Raw genomic sequence first — 16,651 nt, 5'->3', positions numbered from 1 at the left:
CAACTCTAGATGTCCCTGAGCCAGGGACCAGGACAGATCAGGCAGGATCTTATCTAAAACACTGGAGATTCTGAATCCTCATTTCTGGCAGGTTGGTCACTGCTCTGGTGACACACTGGCACAAGATGCAGTGGCAGTTGCACAGCTTCGAGTCCAAAGGGTTCTCCCACATGACATGTGTGTCACCAGCCCTTTAGTAACACCAAAGCCTGACAGGAAAAACCAGCCCTGACAGACCAGGTCTTCCTCTTCTAGAGTAGAAAGATCAGACCTTAACTTTTGGAAACCAACATGTGGAAACGAAGCCACAAACTAAGGCAGGAATTCAGGATTTCCCCCAGTTCTGGGGAGCTCCAGTAAATGGAGCCCACCACACTGGTGACAAGGCTTTCAAAATCAGTGAGAAATGACCTCCTGCCTCTGCGCTTTCCAGTTTTGAGACCAGCAGTGCATGCAAAATCAGGGTGCTTCTCTCTCATCTTCACACTTACCTCGCTGGCTGTTCCCTCTCCTATTCCCTATGGTGCTGGAAAACACCACACTTCTGTAGGATTACACAGTCAACACGGCAGCTCAGCATCACTCCAGTTACCCACTGGAGCACCACCCCAGACCTCCAGGAGGCAGCAGGGATGCACACGGACAAGAGAAGGACAACTGGAAGAGAGGAGGATCCCTCCTGGTTTTAAGAGTACTGATTCCAGTGTTGCAAGAAGTTTTGGGCGATGCCACCAAAACTTGCATGCTCTTGGCCACTCTGAGAACCCATGCTATCCTCTCACTGTCTTCTGGGACCTATGGCTTTGTCTCTTGGGTAGCACAGAAGCCATTCCATGTTTTTTGGTGCTGCAGGAGCCAGGCTGCTGCGTCTCCTGCCAGCCAACTATGCAGACGGCGTCTACCAGGCGCTGCAGGAGCCCCACGTGCCCAACGCTCGCCAGCTGAGCAACGCAGTGGCACGGGGACCCTCGGGGCTGCCCTCCCGCAGGAACACAACCGTGCTGGCTGTCTTCTTTGGTAAGACCTGGGGCCCTACATTGACTGCAAAAATGGTGGTTTGGGTGGAAAAATGTTATTTTCTCGCACACCCAAGGCCATGCATTGGAGCGCTCCTCACCCAGCCCTGTGCAGCAGACTCACATGTGGGTATCAGACCCACAAAGCCTTGGGTACAAGTTTACCACAGCACTGTCTGGCTAGGAAACTTTGTGTGGATTTTTGGTTACCTTCGCCAGCTGACCCAAGTGCTGGTATTTGTCAGTTGGGAACTTCCTCATTTCTTTTAGCAGTGGAGTTGCCCCACGGCGAAAACACCGGACAGATCTGGTAAGAGCCGTGCTGGGCTAAACTGCTGCAAGTTGGAGCAGTTTTTTCAGTCTCCCAGGAGCTCAGTGGGGTCTTAGGTCTCCAGGCCTGGAGATGTCTGTCTCTGGGAAATCATAGAATCCCAGAATGTTTGGGATGGAAGGGATCTCGATGGTCATCTTGTTGCAGTAGGCCAGGTTTCTTCTCAAGCCCTGTTCAACCTGGCCTGAATCACCCTTGCTGCACATGGTGGTCCCCTCAGCTGCCCTCCCTGGTGTCCTTCTCTAGCTGCTGGCAGCAGTCCTGGCAGCTGCTGACCATGCTTTGTTCGGTGTCTGTCAGGTTTCCATGTACTCTTGGACATCCTGGAGACAGAGAAACCTGGATGCCCTGCTGAGTTCCTCAACATCCACATCCCCTCTGGAGACCCCGTGTTTGACCCTGCCGGCACTGGAGATGTGGTCCTGCCCTTCCAGCGCATCCACTGGGCAGCAGACACGGGGCAGAGCCCCAACAACCCCCGGGAACAGGTAGGTGTGGTTTCCTCTGCTCTTTGCCTCTCATCTAAACTCTCCTTCACCCACCATCGGGGTCTGTAGCAGCCAAAATAGAATGAGAGCGCTACTACATCCCCAAATATACATATCTCTCAAGTGTTTGAACCAAACAAGTGATTGAACCACCTCTCAAGTGTTGGAAATGAACCCAAAGTCAACTTCCAGGTTTCACACTGAGCAACGTTAGTGATTGCCCAGGGTCAAGGCATTTCCCGAACAAAGAAAAGGTAATTAGATCAGTTAATTATTGCACATTGTCTTAGGCACCAAATCCTATCTTTAATAATGTATCACAAAGCTGAGCTGGCATTGCCACAAAGTTGTGGTGCTTCCCTGAATTTCAGTTATTTTGGAAAATAAATCCAGGTTTTCCCCCAGTTTCTCTGGATTTTGCTGTTCTGCCTGTGTTCCCCAGATTTCCTTCATGCTGGAGATCTTCCCAGCCAAAATCACTAAAGTGAAATACCTCCCTGAACCTTTCACATGACAAACCCCGAAGAGACCAGTTTAGCAAGTCATGCTTTTATCAACATTTAAAAGCTTAAAAATTTGGAAACTCCAGCATGTTTTCAGAATAAAAAGTATATTTCCATGCAAACCTTTGGCAGGGGAGATACTCAACATGCATACAGGACAGTGGGACTTCCTGCTGTGAGGTGTTCCCAGTTTCTCCAGAGATGGCTTTAGTCCCCTTCCAGCCTACATAGGGACTCACAGATGTCTGCTTCTCGGTGTAGTCAAAATAATTGGGGAAAAAACAATCCCAAATGTACTTTTGAAAAGCCTGTACCTGGTCTTTTCCTCTACCTGGCACTAAATCCTGAAGTCTGCACACAGATTTTCTGTGTATTTATTTGCTTCCTGAGAGCTCTTGTTAAAATAGGGTTAAAACAGACTGCTTTGCAAGAGCAAAAGAGGCAGACTGGGGCTTTCCAGACCTCTTTTTTACACCTTTCCAGTGAAATCCTGGCACCTGTTAATGCCTCTTCCCTGTGCCTCCCCTAGACCAACGAGATGACAGGCTGGCTGGATGGTAGCTCCATCTATGGCCCCTCACACTCCTGGAGCGATGCCCTGAGGAGCTTCCTGGGGGGACAGCTGGCATCAGGGCCCAACAGGAGCCTCCCGAGGCAGACGGACGGGAGGGTTCCCATGTGGAAGGCACTGGATCCATCCACGGGACAGGGCGGTCCCCAAGGGATCTACGGTAATGGTGACATTCCAATAGTTTTTCATCCCTCACTGGGAGCAGGGGGTCCCTGGAGCTGAGCCCAGAGTGGATCCCAGGAAAGGGAAAAGGGCAGAAGATGCAGGGAGGCAGGATATATGGGTCAGGAGGACTGTGGGAGAGCAGGCAGTTTCCCAAGGGGGTGGAAGATTTGAGCACCAGCAAAAACATCCCAGCAAGGACACACCAGAAACTCCAGAGGCCACATGCCAAGGTGGCAATGTCAGACACCAGCTCTGATCCCAGCTGAACTCCTCTGGGGAAAAGGGCCGCTGCTGACACAAACCCACTCAGCTTGCTTTGAATTCTTCACCTGCCCAATGTGCTGGGGGCCCAGTACTGCTTCTCACTGTCCCAGGTTGCTGGGGAGGAAGGAAGGACGAGGGGACAAGGGGACACTGGGTCCACAGGGCTGGGTGTGCTCCTCCAGCCATGGGCAAAGCTAGACCCAGTGGTGACATCCCCCACTGATGGTCATGGTGGCTCTTGCAGACCTGGGGAGTGCCTGGGGGAATGAGAACCCCTTCCTGCAGGCTGAGAGCATCGCCTGGTTTCGCTACCACAACCATCTGGCCACAGCACTGGCCCAGAAGCATCCTGCCTGGTCCGATGAGGATCTCTTCCAGCACGCTCGCAAGAGGGTCATCGCCACTTTCCAGGTGAGGGACGGGACCCCCCAGCTCTGCTGGGACCCCCAAGATCTTGCGTAGTTCTGGCCCTGACCCAGCTTCCCTGTTCCCTAGAGCATTGTTCTGTATGAGTGGCTGCCGACCCTGCTGGGCACACAGGTCCCGGAGTACCAAGGTGAGGGGTAGGCAGGCAATGGAGGGTTGGAAGCAGGGGGAGAGGGACTAGGGAAGCTGGTGGGTGGGGAGGAACAGGGAGCTTGACCCCTTTTCCCTCCAGCCTGGCTACTTCCCCACAGGTTACCAGCAGCACCTGGACCCCAGCCTCTCTCCTGAATTTGTGGCAGCGGCAGGGCAATTCCTGGCCACCATGGTGCCTCCAGGTGTTCACAAGAGGTAGGAGCAGCCTGGCAGGACTATGGGACTGCAGTGCCTGTGTGAGGGGAGGGGATGCCCAAGCTGGATTGGTGACTGGGAATGGTCTTTGTTGGGATCGTGTCTGTCCCTTGTCCATGTCCTGCCCTCAGCAGAGACAGCCAAGCCCTGACAGCTCCAGGCAGCCCTGGCCCAGGGCTGTGGGCTCAATCCTTCTCTGTTGTTCCAGAGACACCAGGTGTCGGTTCCAGAATGTGTCTGTCTCCAGTGGCTCGTTCCCAGCAGTGCGGCTCTGCAACAGCTACTGGAGCAGAAAGGTACAGGGGAAGGAGCACGGGGGTCCTGAGGCTGTGGCAGGCTGGCCAGGGGGTTTCATCCCTTGCTCTGTGTTATGGGGTACTCCACAGGGGTCTGTAAGGGAAACCGGGTGCAGAGCATGACAGCCAGACAAGGGGTGAGAGATCCTCCCCATCCAGCGTCCCCAGCCTTCAGCTGTGTCAGGCTCAGGCCTTGTGGCTGACCTGATGTGAAGAAGAGCCTGGAAGAGGTCCCCGATTCCCCTATGCCATGATCCTGCACCCCTGGGGGCACCACTTCAGGGTTGTGGGGCTACTTTCTGTCCTCCCTTGTGCAAGAGGAATCACTTGCTCTTCCCATGCCTCTCAGAGCCCTGGGCTGCAGCAGGCAGAAGATGTGGACAGCCTCCTGCTGGGGATGAGCTCACAGATAGCAGAGCGGGAGGACAACATTATGGTGGAAGATCTCCAAGGTCTGTACTGCAGCTGTGCCTTGCTGGGGGACCCCCACGCCTGAGGCTGGGCTGGGGGCAAGCTGGGGAGGCAGGTCCTTCATCAGCACCCAACCACACACTTCAGCCTCTTTAATGGAGGTGCAGAGAGCTACAGGACACATTAAGCACATCCACCCACAGATTACTGGTATGGGCCCCTGAAGTACTCCCGCACTGACTACGTGGCCAGCTGGATTCAGCGTGGGCGAGACTTTGGCCTGCCAACCTATAACCAAGTCCGGCAGCGTTTTGGGTTGAAACCTCTCCAAAACTGGTCAAACCTTGCCCCACACCTGGAGCCACAGGTAACAGGGAACCAGTCTGGGCAAGGAATGTATGTGGGCCAAAGGATGATGGGACATTCCAGGCAGGAACTGAATTCTGCAGCATTATAAGAAGAGAGAGATCGGTGCATGTCCTGCCCTGGCTGACTTTCATGCCTGCAGGAGGGTAACTGTAATTACATGGCATGAATAAACCATCCTGCCCCAGTGCTACACTCCTGTGACACCAGGCACTCTGAGCCTCCTAGAGCTGAGATGCCCTGGGAGTGATGCTCAGTTGCTCAAGTCCAAGCCATGAGCTCGAGGCTGTGTGAGGCTCAGCATTCTCCCAGTCCATAGATATGTGTGCTGCCTGGGAAATGCACATTGCTTACACCTCCTAAGGTTTGCCAACACTTTCTGATGCCCTGGCAGAATTCCCTTTGCTCACAGATGTGTGGTGGGGGTTTCTCACCAGGTCCTGCAGAAGGTCGCTGCCCTGTATGGCAACAACATGGCTGGGCTGGAGCTGCTCCCTGGAGGCATGCTGGAAGCTGATGGCTCCCTCTTCTCTACCATCATCCTGGAACAGTTTCTGCGCCTGCGTGATGGTGATAGGTTTTGGTTCGAAAACACGAAGAATGGGTAATGGACCTGTCCCTATCTGGCAGCTGCTCTGCAAACCCCAGTAACGCATGAAAACTGGGACTGGAGGAAAAAGCATCTTCCAGCTTCCTCAGTTCCCTCCTATTGCTGGTCAGCGACACCTGGGGCAACCACTTGTCTCCACGTCCTTTTCCTCAGGCTGTTCACAGAGGAGGAAATCAGGGAGATCCGTAACACCACCTTTCACAGCGTCCTGACTTCCGTCACCTATGCCAAATCCACAGACCTCCAGCCCCACGTGTTCGTTTGGAGAGAGGGTGAGTGCACCCTGCAATGGGAGGGCACAGGGAGGGAATGGCTCCAGCGAGGCAGCAAGGAAAACATAGCTATCCCAGTGACACAGCTGGTGAGTAAATGACACAGGGAACACATCAGGTTTGGAGTTTCTCAAGCCTCACACCTGCTATGACCCTAAACCAGCAAAATGCAAGGGTTGCTTGTGAGCAAGACGTTGATGCATGATGCAGATGTTGAAAGAGGACTGTAGTGCAGGCATGATCCCAAGGGGAAAATGCATATTACTCTTTGGCAAAATGCCTTTTCCTCTTGGAATCTTGCCACACTCTTCCCATTTACTGTAAGCATTTCATTTGGGCAACATTCCAGGCTTTGCAAGGTGCTTTTGTTCCCTTGGTGTGTGTTCCTTTTAATCACACCAGGACTTCCTGGATTTGCAGCATCCAGATGAGTGGAGGCTCTGAACCCTAGATTCCTATGGCCCAGGGTGCCTCTTGGTCAGCCCACCTCAACAGGAGAGATGATGGTGCTGAACCTCCAGAGCACTGGAGTCCAGTTCTGTGCTTGGTTTGCTGTGCCAGGCAAAAGTTGAACTCAAACCCAAAGGCTGTTTCCAAGATCTAGAGTTTAAATCAAGCACCCCAATTCTGCAGTGCTGGGTCACTCATCCATGAACCCCATCAACATTTTAATGCAGAGGTTCCTGGGGGTGATGCAGGTGAGCTGGGTACAAGGTCAATGACACTCACAGACTGTTTCCTTCTTGCAGGGGACCCATGCCCCCAACCTCAGCAGCTGACAGCTCAACACCTGGCCAACTGCACGTCCATGATGGTGCTGGACTACTTTTCAGGCAGTGGCGCAGGCTTCGGGATCATCATTGTTGTCCTCTGCTGTCTGCCCCTGGGTTTGTCATTTCCTCTTCCTGTCACTCTCCTCCTCTTCCACCTCTCCACCAGAGAAAGGGACTGAGTGCCCATGGACAAAGCACCTCCCTGCTGGAGCTGCTGCGTCCCAGACTCTGCTGAGGTGCTTGAGCTGGCAGAGTCCTTGGGCACCAGGAGGGAGCCAAAAGGGGAAAGGAGCTCTGTGATCTCTCATGCCTCCTTCTCCCATGTGTCCCCAGTGACTCTGTTTGTTGCCTGGGTTGTTGCCGCTTTCCGCAAGCGAGATTTCAAGAAGCTGCAGAGGAAGCAGGGCACCAGCGTGCGCAGGGAGGTGTCCGGCGAGGCCATACACGGTGAGGTGGCACTGTCACCCTGCGATGGCATCTGGTAGTGCTGCTGCAGTCAGGGCACACATTGAGGCAGGGATGGGCCTGGGGCTTATACCCAGATGGGATGCAAGGAGGAATTGTTTCCCCAGGAGCATAGTCAAGAAGTGGAACAGAGAGCACAGAGAACTTGGTAGCCCATCCTATCCAAGACCTGACCAGACACAGCATTGAGCAGACTGATCTGTGGCTGGTCCTACTTTGGGCAGGAGGTTGGGAAAGATACCCTTCCAACCTGAGTCCCTTCCAACCTGAGTCATCCTGTGCCCCTCCCCAGATCACACCTTGCCTGAAGGAAACCTGTGTAGAGCAATTGCACCAGTAGCTCCAGGACAGGGACAGTATCTCTTTGCTCTGCACACTGGAAAAATCCTGCCTCCCTGCCCCATAGTCTGTACTCCCTCTGTGTCCATGTGCTTGAGCTCTGCAGTTAGGAGATCGTCATTATTCCTTTAAGATGTTCCTGGTCATGAAATCACTCCCAAACTGCTTCTCGGTGAAGGAGGTTCTGAGATGAGTAGGAACATTTCCAGCTGAGTCCTGTGCTCTCTCCCACCAGCCATGGAATGGCATGGGCCCAAGACAGACAACTGTCCTGTCTACATTCAGCTCCAAGCTGACAAAGTGCTCAAAGTGCTGGATAGCAGAGGGTCTGTGCTCCGGAGCATCAACCTGAAAGCCCACCAAAGAGTGGAGGTGGTCCTCTCCAACAACAAAGGGAACAAAGCTCTGCTCCTGAAAAGCCCCAAGGAGTATGACCTGGTAAGTACCATGGTGCCTGGGTTATGACACCTTCCCCTGGACCCTCCATAGTCTTCTGCACCACTCAGCGGGGGCACTGGGAGCAGTGTAAGGCCTTGAAGGGAGGTTGTGGCCACCTGAGAACCACCAGGTCCAGCAAATACCGTGGAGCTGAGCCTCTGGTGATCACAGCCAGTCTCTGGGTCCTTTGCAGGTGCTGCTCTTCAATGGGGAGGCTGAGAGGAGCATCTTTCTTGGGAAGCTAGGAGACTACTTGAAGGAGAGCAGATTTGACCTGCATCTGTCTGAGATGAAGGAGCAGAGCCTGATGAAACGGGCAGTCACCCAGGAGCAAAGAAAACAAATTCTAGAGACTTTCTTCAGGCACCTGTTTGCTCAGGTGTGTAGAGGTGTAGCAAGCCCTGATGTGTGGGGGAAAGTATTTCTGTATTGATTAAGCAATGAATAATGAGGCTGGTGCTTTCTGGAAGAGCTGGTAAGTCACCCACAAGGAAGCTGCCAATACTTCCAGCTGCCAATCTTCCTTTGCAGAAGACAAAGGGAAATCTCCTGCAGTGATACAAGTGTCTAAAGTGGCAAAGAGACTATTGGGTGATGTAACAGGTCTCCAGTGTGGTCAGTCACATGGAGTATGAAAAGTCACATTGTTTAGGAGGGATGCAGGACTTTCTCCATGGTATCTGCCATGAGTTTTGTGCCAGGGAGGCACCAATCTTCATGCAATAGGTCAGAAAGGAAACACCAGCCTTCTGCTCTGCCATCACTCACAGCATTTCCTTTGTGGGACATAACCTGCAGGTGCTGGAAATCGACAGATCCGATGCTGGGGAGCTCAGCTTTGAATCTTCACAGAAGGCAAAGGAGTCTCTTACCTGTGAGCTGAGCAGGGCTGAGTTTGCTGAAGCCCTGGGGCTCAAAGAGCACTCCATGTTCGTGGATTCCATGTTCTCCCTGGCTGACAAAGATGGCAATGGCTACATCTCCTTTCGGGAGTTCCTGGACATCTTGGTGGTCTTCATGAAAGGTGGGAGCTGGAGCTGGTTAACGCCTCCATCTTCTGCCCTTGGACCTGTTTCTAGGCTCTATCAGAGTGGAGAACAAGATTCACCCAGAAGGTCAACCTGTAGACAATGCTACAGATTAAAATTTCCTTCACTCAGGACAGCTTCAGCTTGGGTTATGGGGCATGACAACGTAATTGCATTTTCTGGAAGGTGGTTCACGAGGGGAGCTGTCTTCTACCACCACAGACATGTCAGCCCTTTCTCCTGAAGGGACTGTTCCTGGGAGATCATAGCAACTGTGTCTGATATCTGATTCTCCCTAAATGACCCCTGAACAGTGGATTCATAGGTGGAGGTGTTAAATGTCAGATTCAATCAAAACAACTCCCAGAAAAATCATTGCTCTGTAAAAGCACACTTTGAAAAATAATGCACAAGAAAGAATGTGTGTCTACCCAATATTTCACCTTGCACTTGAGAAAGTCAAGTGCAAGGGTGAGGCTTCACTGCTGCAGGCTCCAGACTCTCAAAAAAAAACCTCACATGAAATCATCTTTGTTGATGAAAATGCGATTTTGTTCTTACTGTGCCATTTCCTCTCCCCACCAGGGTCCCCAGAGGAGAAGTCCAAGGTGATGTTCAGGATGTATGACATTGATGAGAATGGGTTCCTTTCCAAGGAGGAGTTTCTGAGGATGCTCAGGTACTCTCCCTCCTCTCTTCTAATGTTTTTACAATGTTTATAGACATGTCTTCAGAAGCAGCTCCCAGTTTCCATGCTTCTGTGCACCATGGACTCCACACTTGCAACCAAGAGCCCATTTATCCCATGAAACTGCTCTGGGACTCTGCTCTGTGTTTTTGGAGGGACTCACCTGCTGTTCCCATCTCACCTCCTTGCTCCAGGTCCTTCATTGAGATCTCCAACAACTGCCTGTCAAGAGAACAGGCAGAGCAGGTGACCGAGTCCATGTTCCGGGCCTCGGGTTTTCAGGACAGGGATGAGCTGACATGGGAGAATTTCCATTACATGCTGCGTGACCACGACAGCGAGCTTCGGCTCACCCAGCTCTGCGTCAAAGGTCAGTGGGCACGAGCACTGGGATGCCCCAGGTCCTACAAGGCTGGAGGCAATGGGCAGCACCCAATATGGAGCTCTCAAATCCTGGCCCATCAGTCTCCCCACCTCAACTGCAGTAATGGGGCATCAGCTGTTGCTTCATGTGTGACATGTTTGGGCCAGTTCAGAGCTTTTCCCTGCCCACAGGAGATTCCTAAACTTTGTCTTGCACCTTCTGAATGGCTGTTTGTCCTTTTGTCTCCTCAAAGGTATCCCTGAGGTCTCCAAGCAAAATCTGCACAACTGTGTCTCCTTCATAAAAAAGAGCGAGCCAAAAGGGTAAGCTCCCTTCCTTAGTACCACTGTTGCTATTCCATCTCTTGCTGCCCTGGCTCACATCTATCCTCCACCCCAAGCTTTCCAACAAATGCTCCCACCAGATGCTGGAACTCCCAGCACTGGGGAAGGGGTGGGAAGTGTATGCTGGGCGCTGCAGTGGGGCTGCTGTGCTCCTCCCAGGCATAGCCAGAAGGGAGGAATTGCCTCCTGCAGAGCCCTGTTGCATCCTCTGTGTGGAGATGGGAGTCCTGCATTGCTCTTCTGATGGAGGGGTTATCTTGCAGTGAATCCAGACCATGTGCAATTGGAGTTAATGCAGGCAGGCTTGCAGAAAAGAGCTGGATATGTTCCCAGCTGAGTCTGAGATGGGAAGTGGAGAAAAGGGGAAAATTTTGGTGAGCACTTCTAGCAAATAGAACTCTGGGCTAGACATAGCTCTATTTCCACAGAATCATCTCAGAGGAGAAGAAAGACCCAAATCTAGACACTGTGAGTCACTACATGGAGCAAAAAGGCCAAGAACTGAGGAAGAGACCAGGAAGAAAGTGAGTCCCCTCGCCATCTGTGCCTCTGGGGCTCGGGCTTATTCTGTTTGCTGTTTCTCACATCTCCATGTCAGATTGGGTAGCCCTCCAGTCAAATGGCACTGCTCCAAGGAGGCACTCATTGGCCAAGGAGCTACAGAAATAATCCCATCTTGGCAGGACAGTGCCATAGCTGGATGTGGGTGATGTGCCTCTACAAAAAAAAACCTCCATACAAATGAAGTGGCTAACTCCAGAGGTTGGCATAGTGGCTTTTAGAGAGGAGTCTTGTCTGACTGTTCCTGCCTGTGCTCCTCTGCTTCTTGGGCTGCTGCTGGTTCACCTGGGCTGCCAACAAGAGCTGCAGTAGAGAATTTGGTCCTCCCTGCTGTGGCAGCAGCAGGTATTTCTTCAATGAATGCTCAGCTGCTGTTATTGATGGCCAGAATATCTTGGTCTGCCTTAATTGTACCAATTAGGGAAATTCCCCTTTTGTGGATAATTTTTTGATGGTTGAATATTACTATGAAATTTTCTTTTACAGTTCTCATCTACAGTTTCATTTGTGAGTCACTGCCCCCATGTTTGCTACCAGCTTTTGTAGAGCAGGCTGACCTGAGATCACTGTCTGATACTGTGCTCTGCAGGTCGCCCCTGTCACTGATGTGCAGGGGTATTTTGAGTGGAAACCCAAACCTGGGCCCTGAGCCATTCCTTGCCAGGGAAACTTCATGGTGACACCAGCACTCCTGTATTTGCCAGGGCGAACCAGCACCAGCTCCATCTGTACACGGAAGCACAACGGAAGAAGTACAAGAGGAACAGAGTCCAGCAGAAGATCCAGGAGTTCAAGCGCTTCGTTGAGAATTACCGGCGCCATATCGTCTGTGTCATCCTCTTCTCCGCCGTCACCGCCGGCGTCTTTGCTGAGAGAGCCTACTGTGAGTGCCCACCCTGCCCTGCTGCGGGGGTGGGGGCTTCGTGCCTCAGTGCTGGTGGTTGCCGGAGGCATGATGAGGACTTGCCCAGCACAACTTTGGGCAACAATGTCAGTCCTCCCCTGGACTGAGGGTGCCAAAGGATCACTGAGGTTGGAAGGGATGTCTGGAAAGGTCTGGTCCAATACCCTCCTCAGAGAAAACCCTTTTCCAAAGCTGAATGAGGCTGCTGAAGGCCTTGTCTAGAGAAGGTGTGAAGAGTTCCAAGGCTGGTGATTCCACTGCCTTGCTGGGCCTGTGCTGGTTTTGACCGTCCTCCCGGTGAAGAATTTCAAGAATTCAGACCTGAGTTTTCTACAGTGAAAGTCATGCTCTTGCCTCATCCTTCCACTGTGCATCCCTGAGAAAGACTTGCTCTGTGTGCCCATGAGATGGCTGCAGACAGCCAGCTTCCCTGACCCATCTCCTCCAGCCAGAACAAGCCCATTTCCCTCAGCCTTTCCCTTACATAGACATAGCTCTATGATGTCCTCCAGCTCCCACCCAGCCTGGTGGTCTCCACTGGACTCGTTCCAGTTTATGGACACCTCTATACTGGATTCCCCAACTGAGGCCACAGTCCCAAGGTGCAGATTCCCAGGTGGACATTCTCCTCCGGGAATCTCCAAAGTCACCTTGTCATCCAGCAGTTCTGGGTCATTGTGCCCCTTTCCCCACACAAACCCATCCCTGGTGTCCTGGTTTTGGTGGAGTCACACAGGTGGCTGCCCCCTTGTTGCAGGAAGGGTGCTGGCCCTCAGTGCTGGGCACATGACACCCCCTCTGCTCTCTCTCCCCAGACTATGCCTTTGCATCCCCCAGCACTGGAATTGCACAGACCACCTTTGTGGGGATCATCATCTCCCGGGGATCAGCTGCTTCCATCTCCTTCATGTACTCCTACATCCTGCTTACCATGTGCCGCAACCTCATCACCGTCCTGCGGGAGACCTTCCTCAATCACTTCATCCCCTTCGATGCCGCTGTCGACTTCCACCGCTGGATTGCCATGGCAGCCCTGATTTTCTCAGGTAGGTGGGCTGCTGGGGGATTGCCACCCACAAGCAGAGGACAGCCTACCACACCATGGCAGGACCAGCCAGAAGCTTAAAGACCTTGCAGAGATATAGATGCCTTGCACTACAGAAGAGGCGGAATCTCCAGGTCCCTGGGGACATCAGCGGTGTCTGACACATCTCCATCCACATCAAGTGATGTTTCTTTCTCCGTGCTTTTGTGTCTTACAGTGCTCCACACTGCAGGTCACATAGTGAACGTCTACATCTTCTCAGTCACACCTCTCAGTGTGCTGTCCTGCCTTTTCTCCACTGTCTTTACAAATGATGGGTAGGTGGAATTTGAAGCAGAGTTCAGACAGGGTGTACTGGGCATGGATAGAAATGAAAATGGAAACCATTAGTTTATTCTGGTCACTCCATGGTGCAATCTCTTGTCCTTCTCCAGGTCACAGCTCCCACAGAAGTATTACTGGTGGTTCTTCCAGACTGTTCCAGGTGAGAACACCTAGCAGACAGACCTGAACATCTGTGTCCAGGATGGCAGCCATCTGCCCAGTCCAGTCAGAGCCCCTGTGGGGTTGCCCTGGTCTCCCCCACAGGGCCTCTCAACTCTTCATCTCACAGGCATGACAGGAGTGCTGCTGCTCGTGGTCCTTGCTGTGATGTACGTGTTTGCCACACGCCACTTCCGGCGTGTCAGCTTTCAGGGCTTTTGGATCACTCACCACCTCTACATGCTGCTCTACATCCTGGTAAAGGATTTGGGCTGGAAGGGAGGGATGTTGCTGATGCCCTGCAAGTCTGTAGGTGAAATCAGTGCAGCTGATGAGATGGAATAGCTTGGGGTAGTCTCCCAAGGGAGAGGGTAGCCCCAGCCCTGGCTCCCCACTGCTGTTGAGCTGCCACCAAATCATCCCTGGGGTGATGACTTGCCTTGCTAAAAGGTTCTGCTCCCTGCCCAGGTCATCATCCATGGCAGCTACGCACTGATCCAGCAGCCCCGTTTCTACATCTACTTCATCATCCCAGCTCTCATCTACAGTGCGGACAAGCTGTACAGCCTGAGCAGGAAGAAGGTGGAGATCAGTGTGGTGAAAGCCGAGCTCCTGCCCTCAGGTACCACAACATCCCTGGCCACACAGCACCAGGCTTCCTGCAAGAGCATCAGGGGCTGCAGCGATGCAGGAATATCAACTTCTCAACATCTCCAACTTAACGGAGCCCCCTCCCATCTCCCCACAGGTGTCACCCACCTGCAGTTCCAGCGGCCACAGGACTTTGACTACAAGTCTGGGCAGTGGGTGCGCATCGCCTGCGTGGGCCTGGGCACCACCGAGTACCACCCATTCACACTGACCTCAGCCCCGCACGACGACATGCTGAGCCTGCACATCCGTGCCGTTGGACCCTGGACCACCCGTCTGCGGGAACTCTACTCTCCCAAGAACCTGGCCCTCCTCGGCACACTGCCCAAGGTGAGCCCTGCACAGGATGTCATCCATGGGGACATCTGAGCCCAAGAGCACCTTGGCAATGGGTTGAGCCAAGCATGAGGCACTTCTCCAGCCCTGAGGCCTTCCAAGACCTGGGCAAGTGGAGACCTCTGCTAAGAGCTGACTCCCTTCCAGCTCTACCTGGATGGGCCCTTTGGGGAGGGCCACCAGGAATGGAACAAGTTTGAGGTGTCGGTGTTGGTGGGAGGAGGCATCGGGGTGACACCCTTCGCATCCATTCTCAAGGACCTGGTTTTCAAGTCATCCATAAACTCCAAGCTGCTGTGTAAGAAGGTAAGAGTGTCTGAAAGACAAGTGCCTCTGAGAGGTTGGACTTGATCTCAGAGATCTTTTCCAACCTAATTGATTTGTGATTTTGAGATGCCCCCTACTGCTGCTGGTGTCTTTGGGGGTAAATTCCTCTGTGAAGTCCATAGACATTCATAAGGATGTTGGTCTCACCCTGGACCTCGTTCCAATGTGCTACAGATCTACTTCATCTGGGTGACGCGCACGCAGCATCAGTTTGAGTGGCTGACGGACATCATCCGGGAGGTGGAAGAATCAGACAAGAACAGCCTGGTCTCTGTGCACATCTACATCACACAGCTGGCTGAGAAGTTTGATCTGCGTACCACCATGCTGGTGAGCCTGGACATTCAAGGGGAAGGATGCCAGGCCATGCCATGCCAGGCTCTGCAGGGCCATGCTGGGCTGTGCTGGGCCATCTGACGTGCACCAATCTCTCTTTCAGTACATCTGTGAGCGGCACTTCCAGAAGGTGCTGAACAAAAGCCTATTCACGGGGCTGCGCTCCATCACCCACTTTGGGCGCCCTCCCTTCGTACCCTTTTTCAGCTCACTGCAGGAGGTGCACCCTGAGGTCAGTGTCTGCCTGGGGACAGGAGGAGGTGCAACCACTGGCCATTGTGGAGGACTGGTCCCAGCCTGTCCCCAAGGTCCTGGAGACCTCAGTGGCATCTGCACCAAGAACAGAGCAGAAGGGGAATGAATCCTGTTTTCCCTCGGGAGCCAGGCTGAGCTGCAGGAATCAGCAATGCCCTATACCAGCCAAACACCCCCTGCTATTGCAAGACCTTGGCTGCAACCACTGATCTGAGCTGAGGGTTCCCATTCTTCCTCCATGGCCCTACATGGCAGCTACATGGGAATGTGACAACCTCCCCAAAAGCCTGGGGGAGGCTGAGACAGACTGCTCAGCCAGCATCCATGCCCAAAGCCATCAGAGAGCAAGGGAGGCTGGACTGTGGGGAGAAGTGGTGCTGCAGTCTGACCCCTATGGCTCCCTCCTTCCCTAGGTACAGAAGATCGGGGTGTTCAGCTGTGGCCCGCCTGGGATGACAAAGAGTGTGGAGCAGGCTTGCCGGCAGATGAACAAGAAGGACCAGACCTACTTTGCACATCACTATGAGAATTTCTGACCCTACCCCACACTGTTCCACTCTCTGACTACAGCTGCATTTTTTCACCCCAGCACCCAGCAGCAATACTTCAGCAGCCACTGTCCCAGGCTCCCACCAGGCACCCTCCCCAGGTGAAAGCCATCCACAGCCGACTGCAGGGATACTGAGACCCACACAGCACAGACTAGTGTGCTAGTAAAGCCTTGACATCCCAGCACTGCCCTACATGGCCCCACTGTGAAACCCTGAGCCCTGCTACCACCCATACATCCCTGCAGCCCCATGCCCAGGGCCATGCTGGTGTGTCCCAGTCCAGAAAACCCACTGTTTGAGTTAAACCCAGCTCTGCCCCCTTAATCGCACAAGACAGAGCTTCTGCTCTGCTGGGGGACTCAGGGAATGTCTCTAACCAGCTTTGGGGAGCAGCTTGGTGCCTGCACAACCTGAATTCACAGCACTTTGTTCCAAGAACCATGTGGTGAACAGATGGGGTGAGGAGCCCAGCAAGCTCTCTGCTAAGCCTCTTCTTGAAACAGCTCTCCTCACATACTCTTCAGTGCCTGCTTGTTAACTCTCAGAGCCTTCCCTGGGTTTGCATAAGGCCTTAGTTGTGTTTGCATTGGCTTCTTCCAGCAGTGTCAATCCTTCAATCAGGAATCAATTGTACTTGTTTAAGTAATGACTGGCTTTGCATCACTGCTACTTTTGCAGGCTGTGGTTGAGCTCAAA

At 53.0% G+C, this 16,651-nt stretch overlaps 1 protein-coding gene across 1 annotated transcript in view; it reads left to right on the top strand.

Annotated features, from left to right (window-relative positions):
- Positions 1 to 16,651, top strand: part of DUOX2 (dual oxidase 2) — a 26,460-nt gene extending 9,809 nt beyond the window's left edge. The window contains exons 4-34 of the mRNA XM_053955045.1: positions 853 to 1,017; positions 1,648 to 1,835; positions 2,868 to 3,069; positions 3,583 to 3,749; positions 3,834 to 3,894; positions 4,016 to 4,112; positions 4,321 to 4,408; positions 4,758 to 4,860; positions 5,023 to 5,186; positions 5,623 to 5,789; positions 5,949 to 6,067; positions 6,817 to 6,954; positions 7,174 to 7,287; positions 7,880 to 8,082; positions 8,276 to 8,461; positions 8,881 to 9,106; positions 9,696 to 9,789; positions 9,993 to 10,168; positions 10,416 to 10,485; positions 10,935 to 11,030; positions 11,772 to 11,950; positions 12,787 to 13,017; positions 13,234 to 13,333; positions 13,451 to 13,500; positions 13,630 to 13,757; positions 13,968 to 14,121; positions 14,248 to 14,480; positions 14,634 to 14,792; positions 14,988 to 15,143; positions 15,253 to 15,381; positions 15,818 to 16,651. Coding sequence (XP_053811020.1) covers positions 853 to 1,017; positions 1,648 to 1,835; positions 2,868 to 3,069; positions 3,583 to 3,749; positions 3,834 to 3,894; positions 4,016 to 4,112; positions 4,321 to 4,408; positions 4,758 to 4,860; positions 5,023 to 5,186; positions 5,623 to 5,789; positions 5,949 to 6,067; positions 6,817 to 6,954; positions 7,174 to 7,287; positions 7,880 to 8,082; positions 8,276 to 8,461; positions 8,881 to 9,106; positions 9,696 to 9,789; positions 9,993 to 10,168; positions 10,416 to 10,485; positions 10,935 to 11,030; positions 11,772 to 11,950; positions 12,787 to 13,017; positions 13,234 to 13,333; positions 13,451 to 13,500; positions 13,630 to 13,757; positions 13,968 to 14,121; positions 14,248 to 14,480; positions 14,634 to 14,792; positions 14,988 to 15,143; positions 15,253 to 15,381; positions 15,818 to 15,940 — 4,466 coding nt within the window. The 3' untranslated portion in view covers positions 15,941 to 16,651. The remainder of the gene's footprint in view (positions 1 to 852; positions 1,018 to 1,647; positions 1,836 to 2,867; positions 3,070 to 3,582; positions 3,750 to 3,833; positions 3,895 to 4,015; positions 4,113 to 4,320; positions 4,409 to 4,757; positions 4,861 to 5,022; positions 5,187 to 5,622; positions 5,790 to 5,948; positions 6,068 to 6,816; positions 6,955 to 7,173; positions 7,288 to 7,879; positions 8,083 to 8,275; positions 8,462 to 8,880; positions 9,107 to 9,695; positions 9,790 to 9,992; positions 10,169 to 10,415; positions 10,486 to 10,934; positions 11,031 to 11,771; positions 11,951 to 12,786; positions 13,018 to 13,233; positions 13,334 to 13,450; positions 13,501 to 13,629; positions 13,758 to 13,967; positions 14,122 to 14,247; positions 14,481 to 14,633; positions 14,793 to 14,987; positions 15,144 to 15,252; positions 15,382 to 15,817) is intronic.

The sequence above is a fragment of the Vidua chalybeata genome, chromosome 13 (genome assembly GCF_026979565.1).
Source record: "Vidua chalybeata isolate OUT-0048 chromosome 13, bVidCha1 merged haplotype, whole genome shotgun sequence".
NCBI classification, from domain to species: Eukaryota; Metazoa; Chordata; class Aves; order Passeriformes; family Viduidae; genus Vidua; species Vidua chalybeata.
This window is presented reverse-complemented; position numbering and strand designations above follow the sequence as displayed.